The 16,242-nt window shown below is 52.6% G+C and overlaps 1 protein-coding gene across 3 annotated transcripts in view; it reads left to right on the top strand.

Moving 5' to 3' along the window:
• The first annotated feature begins 1,609 nt into the window (after positions 1-1,609).
• TTC39A (tetratricopeptide repeat domain 39A) overlaps positions 1,610-16,242 on the top strand; it is a 38,420-nt gene continuing 23,787 nt past the window's right edge. For all 3 annotated transcript variants that reach the window (XM_060083464.1, XM_060083454.1, XM_060083472.1), the window contains exons 1-2: positions 1,610-1,705; positions 8,758-8,862. In XM_060083464.1, the coding sequence (XP_059939447.1) occupies positions 1,668-1,705; positions 8,758-8,862 (143 nt within the window). In that variant the 5' untranslated portion in view covers positions 1,610-1,667. The remainder of the gene's footprint in view (positions 1,706-8,757; positions 8,863-16,242) is intronic.

Raw genomic sequence — 16,242 nt, 5'->3', positions numbered from 1 at the left:
TGAAAGTGCCTGGCATGTGACAAGACCCCCCACCCCCCCCCACCGCCAGCCTCCTCACCCAGGCTCCTCTTTACACACAGTGCTGGTCTTCTCACCAGCTTCACAAACTCCAGCTGTCCTCAGTGTACCTTTGCCCACTTCCATGCTTTTTCATCCATGTACCCATCTGGTACATCCTTTCTACAACTTCATTGTGTATAAATAATACAAACTTCAAGGCTCAACTCTGTCCACCTTCTCCAGGAAGCCCCCAGCCTATATAGCACTCTCCCTTATCTGGACTTCTGTAGATGACAGTGGATGTTATCATAGCCCACTCCTTGTAGTTAATTATCTTTTCCATGCTTATGTCAGAATCCCAGAGGTGGGATGACCCTTGCTAGTGAGCACCTGGCCTCTGCTCACACATGGACAGCATAAGAACTCACTACCTTTCCAGGCAACCTGTTTAGATTTAAACAGTAATCCCCTAAACCTCTCCCCTCTGCCACCAGGCCCAGTCTGCCTGGCTCTCCCAGGACCAAGTCCAAGCCCTCTTTCTATCATGGCTGCTTCTCCAGACTCCTCCTGTTTCCTTTTCTAACATCCTGGAGCTCAGGGCAGATCCAGGGGTGCTGGAGTCCCTCCTCCTTCTGTCCCCTGCCTTTGTGAAGGGACAGGTCTAATGGCAGCCACGTGCTCTGATGAGTCATGATTAAGAGCATCTGGGCCCCGGACGTGGTAGCTGGTTAACTCTTCATGGGCCAGTGGCTCTTCTGCCAGGAGACCAGGTCGGCTTCAACCCTGGTCCTAGACATATACCTTAGGGCTGGGCACACAGTAGGCATCTGAGGAGTGTTATGGGTGACTCCACATAGGCCCTGGGGATTCAGGGGAGAGGGGTCCCAGAGGGCAAGGGTGTGCACTTTGGAGTCAGGAGGGTTGAGTTCCAATCACGACTTGCCATTTTTTAGGTGAGTGGCCTTGGGCAAGTCACGGGAACTCTGTGCCTTAGTTTCCCCATCTGTAAAATGGCAGCTATGGGGACTATTTGAGGAGGCGAGTGTGAACTGCTGGCTAGCAGTGAGTGCTAAACCGCGTTATTTTCTGCCTTCTGGTCGCCTGCAAACACAGTCAAGCTGTGGACAAGTGGGTGGGATTAAAATCCAAGCCTGACTCTGGAGGCCATGTCTTTCTTTGCATGAATGCCCCCCACCGATGCAGTAGGATGATGAAGGGCTCGGGTCAGGGGCGGTGAGAGTGGCAGGGAGGTGGACCTCAGGCCTAGGAGAACTTCCCAGGACCACACTGGTGGGGCTCCTTGAGGAAGGAGCGCGCCCCCGCTCCCGGGGGCATGGGCCGGGCAGACCTTGGGCGCCCCGGGGTCTTACCCGTCAGAGCGGAGGTGGGGCGGGGGCGCCTTCCGCTGGCGGGCCGGCCCCAAGCAGCCCCCGCCCGCTGCTGGGCCCGCGTCTGCGGTCGGCCGCGGGCGGGCGGCGGCCTGGCCCCACTGCGCAGGTGGGCAGACCGAGGCCCGGCCCTGCCCCGCCGCCTTCCCCGCCCCCGGCGCGCCCCTCCCCGGCCGCCGCGTCCGCGGCTCGGCGGCACAGCGCCCGCTCGGGGTTCCGGCGGCAGCACCTGGGCCGCGGCTGGCGTCCGCGGGGGTACGCTGTCCGCCCCCCTCGGCGATGACCACGGCCGGCTCCCCGGGCGCCGTGCCGGCAGGGTAAGTGCGCTGCGGAGCGGCCCCGGAGGGCGCGGGCGGGCGGCGGGGGGCGGCGCCGGGCCTGGCCTCCCGCGAGGCCCGCACTGCGGCTTCCAGCCTCTGCGGGGCGGCACTGCGACCCCCGCCCCTCCCGGCCTCCGGGTGCCGCCGCCTCCGCCTCCGCCTCCGGGGAGCGGGGAGGGGGCTGCGCGGGGACGGTGGAGGCCCTGGGCACCCTGGGTCGGTCGGTCACTCCCCGCTGGGTCCCAACTTTGTTAGGAAGCTGTGTCCACGGCCGGGTCAGAGCCTCCTTCCTCCGCTTGTGGCGTTTACACCTCCACACCTGTGGGTGGGCTCTTATTGTCATTTCCCTTACAGGTGAGGAAACTGAGCAGTAGCTCTTAAATGACTTGTCTTAGGTCTCCCAGGAGGTGAGAAGTGGGCCTGGGATTTGAACCCAGCGATGCCAGACAGTACTTCATCTTCGGGGATATTCGGAGGAGTTAAATGACTAAGATAGGAACCGGCCCGGCCCACCGGGCACAACAGGAACAGGGGTAGTAAAGGTGGTGTTGTCACTTTCAACGTGGCACTTCTGCTCATCCCCACCCCACCCCGTTGAGGAACCCTGTAGGACCCCTACACCGCCCCTGTAGCAGTGCCAGCTGCCAGCTGCTGGGAGACCTGGAGCAACTCTTTGCCATTCCTGGACCCCCGTGGATAGGGGCTGGGAGCCCTGCTGCTGGGAGCTGGCACTGCTAGGAGGTTGCTGGGTGGAGATCCTGCGCAGGTGAGCTGGGAGGGCTGCCATTCTGCCTGGAACCTCAACACTAGGGACAGTGTTTGCCTAGGGCCTCACATGAACAGGGAGGTGACTCGGCTGGTGCCAGCTGTCAGCTGGAGGCCTCCACAGGGCCTGTGCGTGTCCCAGGCTGAGGGCTTGGAAGTTGGGTGGCCGGTGGACACCCTGGCCTGGGGGAGGGCTGCCTGGTGAGTCAGGCAGTGTTTTGTATGACATCGACCAAGTCCTTTATCCTCCCTAGACTTCTGGTCCCTCCTTTGGAAAATACAGGGAGGCTGGGCTGGCTACTCCCTTCCTTCTCTGGGCTGGTCTTTGTAAATCTGGAAGCTTCCCTTCTGCCCAGTCCTGAGCACCACCCCATTGAGCCCAGAAAAATGGTTTCCAGGAGAGAAGGCAGGCATGGAGCAGGGCACCTATTAAAGAATCCTGAACTCCCAGACTAGAACCCTCATTCATCCTCCTTCCTTGCACACTCACATCCCTGACTGAGGCCTCTCTACAACCCAGGGCTCCTCTGGCCCCTCCTTGGGCCTCCAGGGCAGTGAGCCTGCCCTTCTAGCACTGGCAGGTCATCCTCACACTAAACCATACCTACCCACCTGCGTGCCCTCCAGGTCCATCTGTCCCTGGCCCTGTTCAGTGCTATTCTGGTGGGGTCTGAGCAGAGCAGGGGCAAAGCAGTTCCACCTTCCCCATAGACACTCATTCAGTCAGTCAACAAACACTCCCAGGCCTGCTCTGGGCCCGGCCCCATGTGTGAGGCTCAGTGGTGAAAAGACCAACATTTAAATCTCCTCCACTTTAAAAATTATGAAATATTTTCAGCCTTCAGAAGAATATCACAAATAATAAAATGAACTCCATGCCCTTGCCAGCAAGCTTTTTCAGATGTTAACATTGTGCCCTGTTTATTTCATATTCTTTGTAAGAAATAAACCATCTCTGTGGACCAGCCCACCCTTCCCTCTACAGAGATAGTCACCATCCTGAATTTTGGTTTTATCATTTCTCTGTTTTTATTCTTTTGCTGAGTATGTATAAGCCTAAAAAATATGTAGTTCTTTAAGTTTTTTCTGTAAATGGAGTCATATAGCACAAATCATTTTGCAGCTTGCTTTTTCTCACTCAGCTTCAGGTTACTGAGATTTAGCTCTCTTGATCCTTGAAGCCCTGGTCCCCACTTGCCTTGAAGTATGATATGCCACCTGATGTAGAGACCATCATTTATTTATTTATCCAGGCTTCTTGGTGAACACTGAGGTGGTTCCCAGTGTCTTGCTTTTCAAACACTGAATATTCTTGAATGATTGTCCTTTGCACATATATGTGAGTGTTCTTCCACGTTGCCAGGTAGGAGTGGAATTGCTGGGATTTTACAGGATATGTGCACTCAATCTTTTAAAGTTACTTAGTTTCATTATAAAAGTGGTGCTGCTCGGTAAAAGAAATGATGGAAATACATAATCTTAGGAAAGAAAATTTGCTAACGTTTCCTGAATACTTCTTATTGTGCTTTCCACTGTCTCAGTCATTCTTCCCAGCAACCCTGGGAGGTAGGTCATTCCCATTTCATTGATGAGGAAACTGAGGCTCATAGAGGTTAAAGAACCTTCCCACTTTTCTCCAACAAGTGATTGCTGAGCTGCAGCTTGAGTCCAGGGTTGACTGCTTTCAAAACTCCATGCTACCTAGGCCACACCACATCACTCCCTGCCACGTGGTACTCGCTTTATGCACAGCTAAGCGGGAGTCTGGGACCAGAGTCACAATCATATTTGCAATTTAGAAAGGTCACTGTGGAAGTGACAGATCCCCATGTACAGGTTGCCTTACCCCCTGAGCCAAAAGTCCCCCCTGAATGCTGTAAGGAAGTAAAAGCCAGCTCTGGTTCCAGTCTGCTCTCTGAATGACTGCCTCGCCCTGCTTCCGCTGCCCCACCCATGTCACCCTGACTGGGATGGGGTAGGAGGGTTTCCTGTCTCCAGCGGAGAAGAGGGTCCCCTAGCTCTGCCCATCAGACACTAAGGTAGTGGTTTCCAGGCAGACCACCATGGATGGGGACGTGGGAGGAAAGGGGAGTGGGGTGGCCCTCTTCTCACTTTGGCTTCAAGCCCCCTCCCCCACTACGCTAAAGTTCCTGGTGTTAGTAGTCACCAGCCATGCTCCACGCTCCACCCTGCTCAACATCCTCCCCATACCAGAGTTTCCACCTGGCACGGCAAAGAGGCCACCATCACCACTTGGGAACCCAGGAATATTTTGGCCAGGGCCCCGGCAGGGTGGCTTGGAGCAGAAAGGCCTTAAAGACATGGGACAGCCTGCAGAGAAGTGGGGACCTCAGTCACAGCCAGGGGAGGGGAATGGTTTGGCAGGTTGCTTTTGCAGAAAGTATTTCTGTCTTCTCCCAGGTTCCTGGGAGGAGGACATCAGGTTCCTGTCTTCACTGTCTTCACTTATCTATCAAGTGCAGATAAGAACATCTGGCTCTTGGGGCTAGTGGGAGGACTGAGTGAAATAATGCAGTCATCAATTTAGATAACTTGAAGTGATATTCTCGTAGTGGTGATAGGTGTTTGTTCATGCTATTATTAGGTCAAATGGGGCCAATGTCCCCAGCCTGCCTGAGCTCCCCAGCCAGCTGGGATGCCCCCATCCCACCTGTCCACTTACAGGCCTTCCAGAGCCTCTGTCTTCTCCACCTGCCCCATGATGGCCTGTGCCCCCTCCTCACTATGGTATCGTGCCTCCAGCCCTTTGCTCACACTCTTTTCCTCTTCTGGGACTTCCTTCTCCATCTTGTCCTCAATTCAGGGCCATCTTATCCAGAAAGCTTCCTTGACGGCACCCCCCTCACTTCCGGGCCTCCCCAGCCCCCCAGTGACTCCCATGATCACGGCCCTGATGGCTCTGGCCGTCACTGTAGCCCTCAAGGGCAGGCCCACGTCTGGGTCCAGTTTCTTTCCCCAGAGTCCAGCCCCAGGCCTGGCCCAGAGCCAGGGATCGGTGGATATTTGTGGCAGGGGAGAAATCAGCTCCAGGACTGCCCCAAAGCAGCTGCCCGTCTGGAGAGGTCACCGCAGACCCACCTCATGACATTTAAGGGGAAGTGGTGCTGGGGCTGCCAGGGGAGGGACTATGCGCTTCTGTGCTGTCTGTCCATCTGTCTGTGCATCTTTCTCTCCAGGTAGACCAAGGAGGCAGAACCTCTTTCTTGATGGGGTTGGAGGTGGGAGTGGGAGCGGGGTGTGCGCAGAAGTGGGAGGTAGGCTCTCGACTCTGGAATTGTTTAGAGATGGGCAGAAGCCAGGACAATGGGCTTGACTTCCTGGGGCTGAGCTGGTGGGCACTGGCTCAGGCAGAAACTTGGGTTAGAACCCACGCTTAGGCGTGTGACTTTGGCCAAGTCACCTCTCTTCTGTGCCTCAGTCTCCTCATCTGCAGTGGAGATAATAACCCCACTCCACAAGGCTTTGTGAGGGCTCACGGAGAGCCAGTTAAATGCCTGGGGCAGTAGGTACTCACTGCCTTTTCATTGATTCATGCAACAGAGACAGTGGAATGAACACCACTCACTAGGCTAAGCCCTGGGTGCCAAGGAAGTCTCTGTCCCTGCCTCGTGAAGAGGGGGGCAGAGGTTGCTTCCAGTGGGGCCTTTTTGTCCCTGGAAAGGAACTTGATCTTTATCCTAAGGGTAAGACAGTGAAGGATTTCAAATCCAGAAGTGACATGGTCAGATTTCAGTTTTAAAAAGATAATTTTGGCTATTATGAGAGGGACAGAGTAAAGGGAATAATGCTTCCTACATTATCCCTTAAAAAATCTACCTAGAGGCTGGATGAGTTACAACATACATCCTTTAAAATACATTCCTGAGTGCCCGCAGAAGTAACAAATCCTCTCAAGCCAAGAATTAAGAGAGAGCTGAAATCAGGCTGGTAAATAAGATGAAGCCACAGCAACGTGAGGGTATTTACAAATTCCAGAAACCTAGAATCTTGAGTTTTAATGACACTTAAGGAATGGGAAATAAGGACTTGGGGCTATGCAACGACAGTGTGAAGAGTTGGAACTTAGCCTCCCACCACCTCACGTGAATCTGCCACCTTCAAAGGGCGTCCTCAGCAAATAGGGGCATTGACTAGAAAAAAACACCCACCCACCACAGAGGGAGACGACAGTTCTTGTGGGGGCAAAGAGGCTCCCTGGACAGTTATACATGTTGGTCTGCCCTCACACAAATTTCAGGTTTGAATATACACTACCTCTGTGGTCCTGGAAATGCTAAACTAAAAAAAATAACATAAATGGTCTTGGGGGTGGTAGCACCCCAGGGAACCTGGCTGAAGTCAATGAAAATCCTCTCTGGAGGAATGGATTCTCATTTCAAGATCCCTTTGGGATCAGTCAAATAGGAGCTCATGGTAAAATTACAAAACGCACAAGGAAACAAGTCACTGTGAGCAATAGATACCAGAAGCAAGAAATAGCAGAATTAAGAGTCTAAGATCCTAGAGTGATAAGATATTGATTATAACTGATTGTGTTTAAAATGTGTAAAGAAATCAAAGGTAGACTTGCAATGATACGCAGGGAACAAAATACTGCCCAAAATGACCAAGCAGATTTGAAAATGATCCAAGTGGAATTTCTGAGATGAAAAATAAAATCACTGAAATTAAAAACTCAGTAGAGGATAAGTAGCAGATGAGACCCGCTTAAAGAGAATTAGCGAAATGAAAGATCTAAAGAAATTACTTAGAATCTAACAGAGAGAGTGAATGAGACGGCAAAGAAGAGAGAGAAGAGGCATGAAAAACAATAAAATGGGATAACAGAGAGAGAGAAGAGTTAGGAATGGACAGGAGTACAGGAGGGGTCTTCCATCAGATATGGGTACAGATGGTAGTGGCCTGGACTGGGGGGCACTGGGTGTAGAAGGAAGTGGATTAAGAGATGTTCAGGAGGTAGAACTGATAGGGCTTATTGATGGAGTAGATGACGGAGGCCAGGGGGAAGATGTGTCAAGGATGACTATTTCTGACTTGAGAAACTTGGTCGAGGGGTACTATTTATTGAGATGGCAAATCTGGAGAACAGATTTGGGAGAACAAACAAAAGTTCAGTTCTGACCAAAACATGTTTCATTTTGCCTGGGAAGTTCTGTTGATGCATCACAGAGGAGGAGATATTAGAGCTGGGCCTTAAGATAGGTGTAGAAGTTTACCTGGTGGAGAAAGAACTTTTATTAACTTTGGGGGAAAAGGATCTCCTTTCAGTGAGATCATCGTGACACTTTTTAGAACCTTCTCTACTTAAAAGCGACCCCTTGAGAAGAGACATTCATAAGACCATCAGACAGGACTTTTGGGATCATCTCTCATCTTTCAGATGGGAAGCTGAGGCTCAGAAAGGTCAGGGATTTGCTCTCCTAGCCCAAGACTCTCCATCCATCCATCCATCCATCCATCCATTCATTCACTGACTAAAGCTATATTTATCAAAAGCCCATTTTGTACCAGATACTAGGTGCTGGTGATACAGCAGTGAACAAAACAAAGATTCCTGCCCTCAGGAAGCTTATATTTTAGTGGAGGGAGACAGACAATAAACACAAAAATAAGTTAAAAAAATATATATGTCAGAGGGTGATAAGAGCTATCAAGAAGTGTAAGGACTGGAAGGAGGTCGGGTGTACTGGAGGTGCCATTGGGAAGGTGGCCCTTGAACATAAAAGGCCCTGGGCAGCTCTTACAGGGTGGCTGCCCACTATGGCCCATTGTGACAGCGCCTGTAGGGTTCTAGAGTGCAGGCCTGAGGAGGCCAGGAGAAGGCCTAGAGAAGGAAGAGGAAGAAAGGAGCTGAAGTGGGGTTTAGTGGGTAGGCTGTGCCCCCCCAGTGGGGGCAGAAAAGTCCAATGGGTCAGAAGGGCCACAAAGACTCCTTTTACCCTTGTGAGAAGTAAGATAAATTTATTCCTGAGGTTTCCTTGCACCAACCCACCACATCCCATCCTCAGCCCCTCCCCACGATCTCAGATGACACCACCCCCTTCTGCTCCCCCTCCCACCTTTAGGAACACTTAGAGGTAGGTCCAAATTGTCCTGTGTCTTAGTACAGAGTGGGCAGCCTGGAGGAGCTCATGACAGGCATTCAAGGACCACCAGGGAGTTCGAGTGGGCCTTGGGCGGCTCTGTTCCAGCCAGGACAGTCGAGCCTCTCAACTGAGGCTCTTTTGAGAGCTCCCAGGTCATGCCTGTGTCTCTCTCATCAGGACTCCTGTGAGCAGCCTCCATGAGTCCCTGGACCAGTGCATGACTGCCCTGGACCTCTTCCTCACCAACCAGTTCTCAGAAGCACTCAGCTACCTCCAGCCCAGGTGAGGCTTAAGCCCAGGTTGTGTGTGTGTGTGTGTGTGTGTGTGTGTGTGTGTGTGTGTGTGTGTGTGTGTGTGTGTGTGTGTGTGTGTGTGTGTGTGTGTGTGTGTGTGTACGCACACATGTAAGTGTAGGGATGGGGATGTCAGATGGAGAACCAGAGGTTTTATGTGAGAGGAACCCTGTGTAACTCAATGCCTTCAGCCTTCTGGGTCACTATGACCCCCGAGAATCCCATAAAAATGGCTCAGGGTCCCCATTCCACAGCCAGGAACAGCCAGGCCCTCCCCAAGGTCACTGTGACTTCCTTCCCCTCAGGTCTTGCAGCTTCTTCCACTTTGATTTCTTGTTCCCACTGAATCCAGCTCTAAAACAGCCCCTTTTTGTTATTTTCCTGCAAAGCGCTGAAGACTTGAGTTGCTTTCACTCAAGGCTTTAGGGCAATGATGCCAGTAGTGTAGCCATTTCTTCTAGTGTTGGCTGCCTTATTTCTTGTTTTGGCTGCATTGTGTGCAGGCTTTCTCTAGTTGTGGTGTGTGGGCTTCTCATTGCGGTGGCTTCTCTTGTTGCAGAGCACAGGCTCTAGGCACGTGGGCTTCAGTAGTTGCAGCACGTGGGCTCAGTGGTTGTGGCACTCGGCCCCTAGAGAGCGCAGGCTTCAGTAGTTGCGGAGCGTGGGCTCTAGGGTGCGCGGGCTTCGGTAGTTGTGGCTCGCGGGCTCTAGAGCGCAGGCTCAGTAGTTGTGGCACACGGGCTTAGTTACTCTGTGGTATGTGGGATCTTCCCCGACCAGGAATTGAACCCGGGTCCCCTGCATTGGCAGGCAGATTCTTAACCACTGTGCCACCAGGGAATTCCCTGCCTTATTTCTAAATAATATGCTTAGAGTGCTCTTTCTTTACTTACCACTTTTTTCAATTTTTTAAAAACTGAAATTAAGTTGAGATATAATTCACATACCATAAAATTCACTCTTGTTACTTTTTGCTTTTACACATCACCTGATGGTTGACAAGAATTTAGCTCTCTTATACCCCTGCCTCACCTCCCTTCCCTCCTCCTATCATTATATCACAGTATCTGGCTAAATCAGTAATCAGTGTTTTCATTATTATAACTATGTAATTATGCTCATTGCAGAGACAAGTCTTACATTATAAGATTACATATTCTTTCTGGAGTTAATAATTGTCTTGTTTTTTTTATTTGCCTGATTCGCTATACGTTTATCCTGACCTCTTTATAACTACTCCATCAAGTCATGAGGTTTTCCGTAAATACTCAGACATATCAGGTAAGCCCTCAGTCCCTCTTTTTCCTGGAAACCTCTCCCCTGGAGGACAGGCCTGTTTACTGGCCACCTTCCAGCTGGCTCCTGGAATCCCCTTTGCTTCTCTCCTGTTTGCTTGGCCTGGCCTTTTCTCTCTCATGTCGGTATCCTCCCTCATTTTACTAGAGCATGTCCTCTAGAAATTTCCAAAGAGAGAGTTGCATGAATATGATCTTTCCCCCTCAGAATTTTGAAGGCGTTGTTTTCTGCCCTGTTTTCTGGCATGTACCGTAGCCGGGAGAATCCTAATTCTTCTTAACGTGGCATGGGGTCTTTTTTCCTTCTCCAGAGATGTTTAGGATCTTCTCTTTTATTCCTGCAAATCTGAAATTTCACAATGATGTGCCAGAATGTAGGTCTTTTTACTTGGCATTTTTTTTTCTTTTGTTTGTTTTGGCTGTGCTGGGTCTTCGTTGCTACATGCAGGCTTCCTCTAGTTGCAGCGAGCGGGGGCTACTCTTCATTACGGTGTGCAGGCTTCTCATTGCAGTGGCTTCTCTTGTTGCCGAGCGCGGGCTCTAGGTGCGCAGGCTTCAGTAGTTGCAACACACGGGCTCAGTAGTTGTGGCTCGCGGGCCCTAGAGCGCAGGCTCAGTAGTTGTGGCGCACGGGCTTAGTTACTCCGTGGCATGTGGGATCTTCCCGGACCAGGGCTCGAACCCGTGTCCCTTGGTTAGCAGGTGGATTCCCAACCACTGCGTCAATGGGGAAGTCCCCTTGGTATTTTTTTATTCGGAAACTGAGTTCTAGGAAATCCTCTCGTATGATCCTTCCACGTTCTGTTTCCCTTTCCTGGGCTTTGTTTAAGGCAGGTATTGGACTTCCTGGATCAGTCCTCTTCTAAGATATTTATCCGCACACCACCCCCCTCGCATTTCTTTATCTTTTTTCCTCTGATTTATGGGAGAGTTCCTCAACCTTATCATTAAATCCACTGACTTTTCTTTCTTGTGTGTAATCATATGATTAATTCCCTAGTACTCTTCAGTGTTCTCTGAATGTTCTTTTTTTCCTAAAACATCTTATTCTTTGTTTATGAGTGCACTGTGTTCTTTATATGTATATTTAAAAATATGAGTGTCCTGAGGATAGGACCTGGCATGTAGCAAGCCCTCTAATAAGTATTTATTGTTGTTATTACTATTATCGCAGAATATTATCTCTTTTAAAAATATTTTATTCTTTCCCTGCATAATCTTGGCTTTCTCCAGGTTTCCTTTTTCTGTGTAATGGGGGGAGTACTCTCCTCATGGTAGGGCGGGGGGCGCTACCCTGAAATGCCCGATGGTCCCTGGCTGTCTGTCTGGTCGTATTTAAGAGCACATTCACTCAAAGGCCAACTGGAAAGTCTGGGCCAAGAAGCCTTGTAATTGGTGGGTTCAGCTTTTGGATGATCTGGCAGAGAGCGGGCCCCAGATGTTAGCTTTTCCAGAGAAGAATCCTCCATTCCTCAATCTGGACAGAGAGCCCCTGGCTGCCTGAGTTCTGGGACTGGGATAGGGGTGAGGGGCCAGGGGTCTAATCATGTCTGCTGCCTGCTTGCCTGATCCCCTCTTTTCAGCTCTAGGTTGTCCTCTGCCACAACTGGTTCCCCCAGGTCCCCAGGGAAAGCAAGTGCTGGGGTAGGGGTACGGCTTTCCCCAAGCCCCAAGCCAGGCCTGTTCAGTTTCTCTAGACCTGACTGACCCATCCATCTCCTCTCTGGGGTCAGTGGCCCAGCTTCTGAGCGGGGCAGCTCCAGGGCTTGGTGGTCCTGAGTCGTACCCTAGTCACTCCGCGAGCAGTCCTCACACCTCATCCCCACCCTCTGGGGGGGATCCGGCTTGAGGTACGGCAGGGCCAGGTCTGCTCAGGAGTGGGGCCGCTGCCTGAGGCAGGCCAGGCCCCATCTTGCCCCATCACCGAACATCCAGGTTCCCCTCCCAGTGCTTTAGGAAGGCTCCCCGGCTCCCCTCCCCTCCTGGTCACTACCCGTCCCGAAGTGGCTCCTCTCTGCCACTGCCCCCTCAGCCCCCTCCTCGCTGAGGGGCTGCCTCACCTTCCCTCACCTCAGGAGGGCCCTCTACTAGGGGTCCTGCACCTCAGGCCCCCAGGAGGCAACGCCTGCCCTGAAGGAAGCACCACAGAGAGAACTGGCTTCCTGTGAGGCCACCTTTCATCTCACACGTGAGGCACTGTAACCTCTTTCTCTTGACTCCTGCCCCATTCCGGAAAAGGGTCTTTGCTTTCTTTTGAGTTGAAGCACTTCCTCCCCAAATAGTGGATGTCATGAACACACTCCCCACCCCTTCTTGTGACAACCAAATAATGTTTCCAGAAATTGCCAGCTGTCAGGGGAGGGGCAGGCAGATTCAGTAAAAATACCTCCCCATCTCTGTTAAGAACCACTGGTCTAGATAAAATAATTCTTGCTCAAAAATGGTCTCCTCTCCCCATTCACAGCCACTGAAGCTGTGAAGGATGCTGGGGGTCAGTGTCATCCACTGCTCCCCATGGCACGCATGGTGTCTTGTTTCACTGTCACCCACACTTTGCCCTCCGGAAGTAACTGGGCTTTCCAAGCCTCCCCCCCCAACCCCCCAGCTTCTGCTTTCCCTTTTTCACTTCTTTCTTTTTTTTTCCCCCAAACTAACACCAGAACCTGCATGTTATACTACTTTGTTGTTTGTTTGTTTGTTTTACAGCAGGTTCTTATTAGTTATCTGTTTTATACAGATTGGTGTATATATGTCACCATATATACACCATTTGCTTTCCCTTTTTCACTTCTTTGAGTAGCTTCTAGTTTATTTTACTTCATGCTGTGTATGTCCCTGAACACTGTCTCTGGAACATGGTATCGACACTACTCATTTGATGAAAAAAATGGTCATGGTTGATAAGTAGCAGGACCAGGATGCACATCCAGCCCCACTCAGCTCCACAACCCACACTTTGCCTCCTGGGCCATCCTGGATCTCAAGCAGGTGGAGTTTCCCTGGCACAGAAGGCCTCACACCTGCCGCCTCTTCCAGGAGGGAGGGAAGGAGGTAGAACAGGTGTGTGGGGCCGAGGGAGGGCGGTGTGCCCCTGCACTGTCCCGGATTCCTCTGAGGGAGGAAGCAAAGTCCCCTGCTGAGAGGGAGGGGCCAGGCTGGTGCTTGGCTGGGGAGGTGACAGGGACTGGGCAGAAGTTTATGAGTGGCATGATGGGCCGAGGTTGGGGGCCCCGCTCACAGCGTGCCTGTCCGTGTGGCTGGCGGCTTCCTCCTGCCTTGCTCAGTGGCAGCGCTGCGGAGAAAGTAGGCGGTCGCGCGGCTCCTAACCAGGGCAGCAGGAGTTGGCAGGAGTGAGGGTTCCAGCAGTGAGGGTTTTGACAAGAGAGTGGCTGGTATGAGGAAGCTCAGCTTGGGGGTCAGGGAGAGAGGACAGGCTGGAGGTGGGGGGATGGCACAGTGGGAGTGACTGGAGAGATCACACAGGCGGAAGGCGGGGAGTCTGTGGCTGGGAGGGTGGGTGGTATCGTGTAGGACTCCAGAAGCAGAGCTGGCCTGTGGGCTGACGGGGAGGTCAAGGTGTGACCCATGGGATGGGGCAGTTGGGCGCCTGGGGCCGGTTCACTCGGCAGCACCTCAGGAGTGCCCTCGTGTGGCCGGCGGCGGGCCAGGTTCTGGGGCCGCAGTACCGAGCAGGGCGTGGGCCCTTCTCAGGGTTCCTCACGGCACCAGTGAAACAAGTAATAATGGCTTTAGGACCAGCCACATACCTTCCGGGGTGCACTGCAACGTGAAAATGTGGAATTCTTTGTTCAAAAATTATTAAGGGTTTCAAGACGGTGACAGCAGAGCATTAAACCAAGCATGGAGCCCTGTGTGACTGCACAGATCGCACACCCATGAAGCCAGCCCCGGAAGTCTTCCTGGAGGAAGTGACACTTAAGTTGAGAGAGGTTGGATGAGAAGGAGTCAGCCAGATGGAGAGGGCATTTCCAGGCAGAGGAACGGCCGGTGCCAAGGCCTGGCAGTGAACAAGGGTCTAGTGTATTTGAGGAAGACAGATAGTCAGCCTGGCTGGGGTGGGGAGAGCTGGGGAAGGTCCCAGAAGGGAGAGGGCAGGGTGATGGAAGGTGGACTGGGGATATGAGTCCCCCAGAAGGTGGTTGGGCTGGAGAGGAGGGCAGCGAGGTGGTCTGAGAGGCGTGGGGGGATTTCATGAGGGTGAAGGAAAGTGGCTTGGAGGCAGGGGGTCTGTCTCTAAGACAGGCTGCAGGGGGGCATCCTCGCCCAGAGAGGTCCTCGGGAAGTAAGGCCTTAGGCTGCGACTGCAGGGGGGTCCCCAGGAAAGAGCAGTGGGGTTTGGGTCAGAGTCAGTCGTCCTGACGGTGAGGACAGGATGGCTGACGAGTAGCTGACAAGGGCCTGAGCCCTGGCTACTGGCAGAGGAGGGAAGGGCTGGAGGCCGCTGGGCTTAGCAGACCTCCAGGTGGCCAAGGAGTCCCCGGTCCCAACACCCTGCTCTTCCGATGGCTCTTCCAGTGCCCTCCCCATCTTGACAGCTGGTCTAGGCCTGGCAGGTGAAACCCCACTGGGCATCATGTCCTAGAGGTGGGTCTAGCTCAGAGGTGAGGGGATCGTTGCTTCTAGGGGTCTGGTTGCCATATGTACAACATGGACTTTGTGGAGTGCAGACTAAACTTGGGGTGCCTGAGGTCTGGGGGGTTGTTATACCTCTGTGCCCTGAATCCCAGTCCAGACCAGAGTTGGGGGCTTCCACGTCATGGGCTGGGGAGGGGCTAGGATTCCCAGCTGCAGGTGCCTGTCGGGGCCTTGGGCCTCAGACTAGAAATTCCACTTCGCCTGCCAGCTGCCCAGGAAGGGCTCTCCCTCCTACTGGGCTGGGCAGGTGGGGCTGAGTCCCAGGCCTGGGACCTGGGGGTGAGGAAGGTGAGAGTTGGAGAGGCCTGGGGGGAAGGGGATTATCTGGGAGGTGGATCTGTGTGCTGCCCGGGAAACCCTTCCTCAGGGAGAAAGTTTTTATGTAGGGCAATGACCCTTGACCCCGGCAGGACACAGAGGGACTCAGACTCACATTCATTGAGCATCGGTGTTATGGCCCTGGCCTGAGCACCCTACTTAAGCCACCCAAAGTCCTGGGAGAGAAGGGTTATTGTATCCATTTTACAGAGGAAAAGACTGAGGCTCAGAGAGGCTACAAGACTCACGAGGATCACACAGCTGGGGACTAGCGAGGCCAGGATTCCAACCTGTGTCTGAGAGACTCTGAAGCCTGAGTTCTGTCCCCACTGCAGACTGTGGCCTCCTTTCCACAAGCCGCTGCCCTCAGATAAGCAGTTCTAGCAGAGACCTGGGAGGTGTCCCGACAGCTGCCAGGACTGGTCTCCTTCATGAACCTTTGACTTCCAAGGATAATATCACCTGAGAATCACCCAGAAGTAAAAAAGCAACTTAATTTACAGAGGTGTTTTATGAATGAGGAACGGGTGAAGTCTTACGATAGAATAGATGGTCTATAAACCTTAGTCATCTCTCTCTCCCCTGAAGTTCCCAGCATAAGCCTGGCACTGAGGAGTTTGGAAAATAATTAATAAGGGGGTGTAGGGAAGGGAGCAAAAAATCGCTGCAGCATCTACTGCGTGCCAGGCAAGGGTAATCCCCAGCCAGACCCACATGGACTTGGGTGGGCCAGCATTATTGTCCCCATTTTGCAGAAGCATAAATCAAGGCCCAGATACATTGTGACTTCCCCACGTACAGAGGGGGACTGGCATTGGTCCCATCCTTCCTTGCCTGTTGCTCTCTGCGTGTGTTAGACTAAATGCCACCCCTCTCCCCGCCAACACCCTTTAGATGCGAGGCCTGGGGCTGTGGCGGAGCCGGGAGATAGGACGGGGAGGCTTCCTGAAACCGGCTCTCTCAGCCCTGTCACGTTGGTGCTGAGTCAGAGATAAATCTCACACTAGCGCTGTCCTTGAGGTGCCCACAGTCTGGGAGAGAGCTGAGCCTCGGCTGATATAAGTTCAGTGTGACCTATGCCTCAGTTATAGACACATGCT

The sequence above is a fragment of the Mesoplodon densirostris genome, chromosome 2 (genome assembly GCF_025265405.1).
Source record: "Mesoplodon densirostris isolate mMesDen1 chromosome 2, mMesDen1 primary haplotype, whole genome shotgun sequence".
Taxonomy (NCBI): domain Eukaryota; kingdom Metazoa; phylum Chordata; class Mammalia; order Artiodactyla; family Ziphiidae; genus Mesoplodon; species Mesoplodon densirostris.
This window is presented reverse-complemented; position numbering and strand designations above follow the sequence as displayed.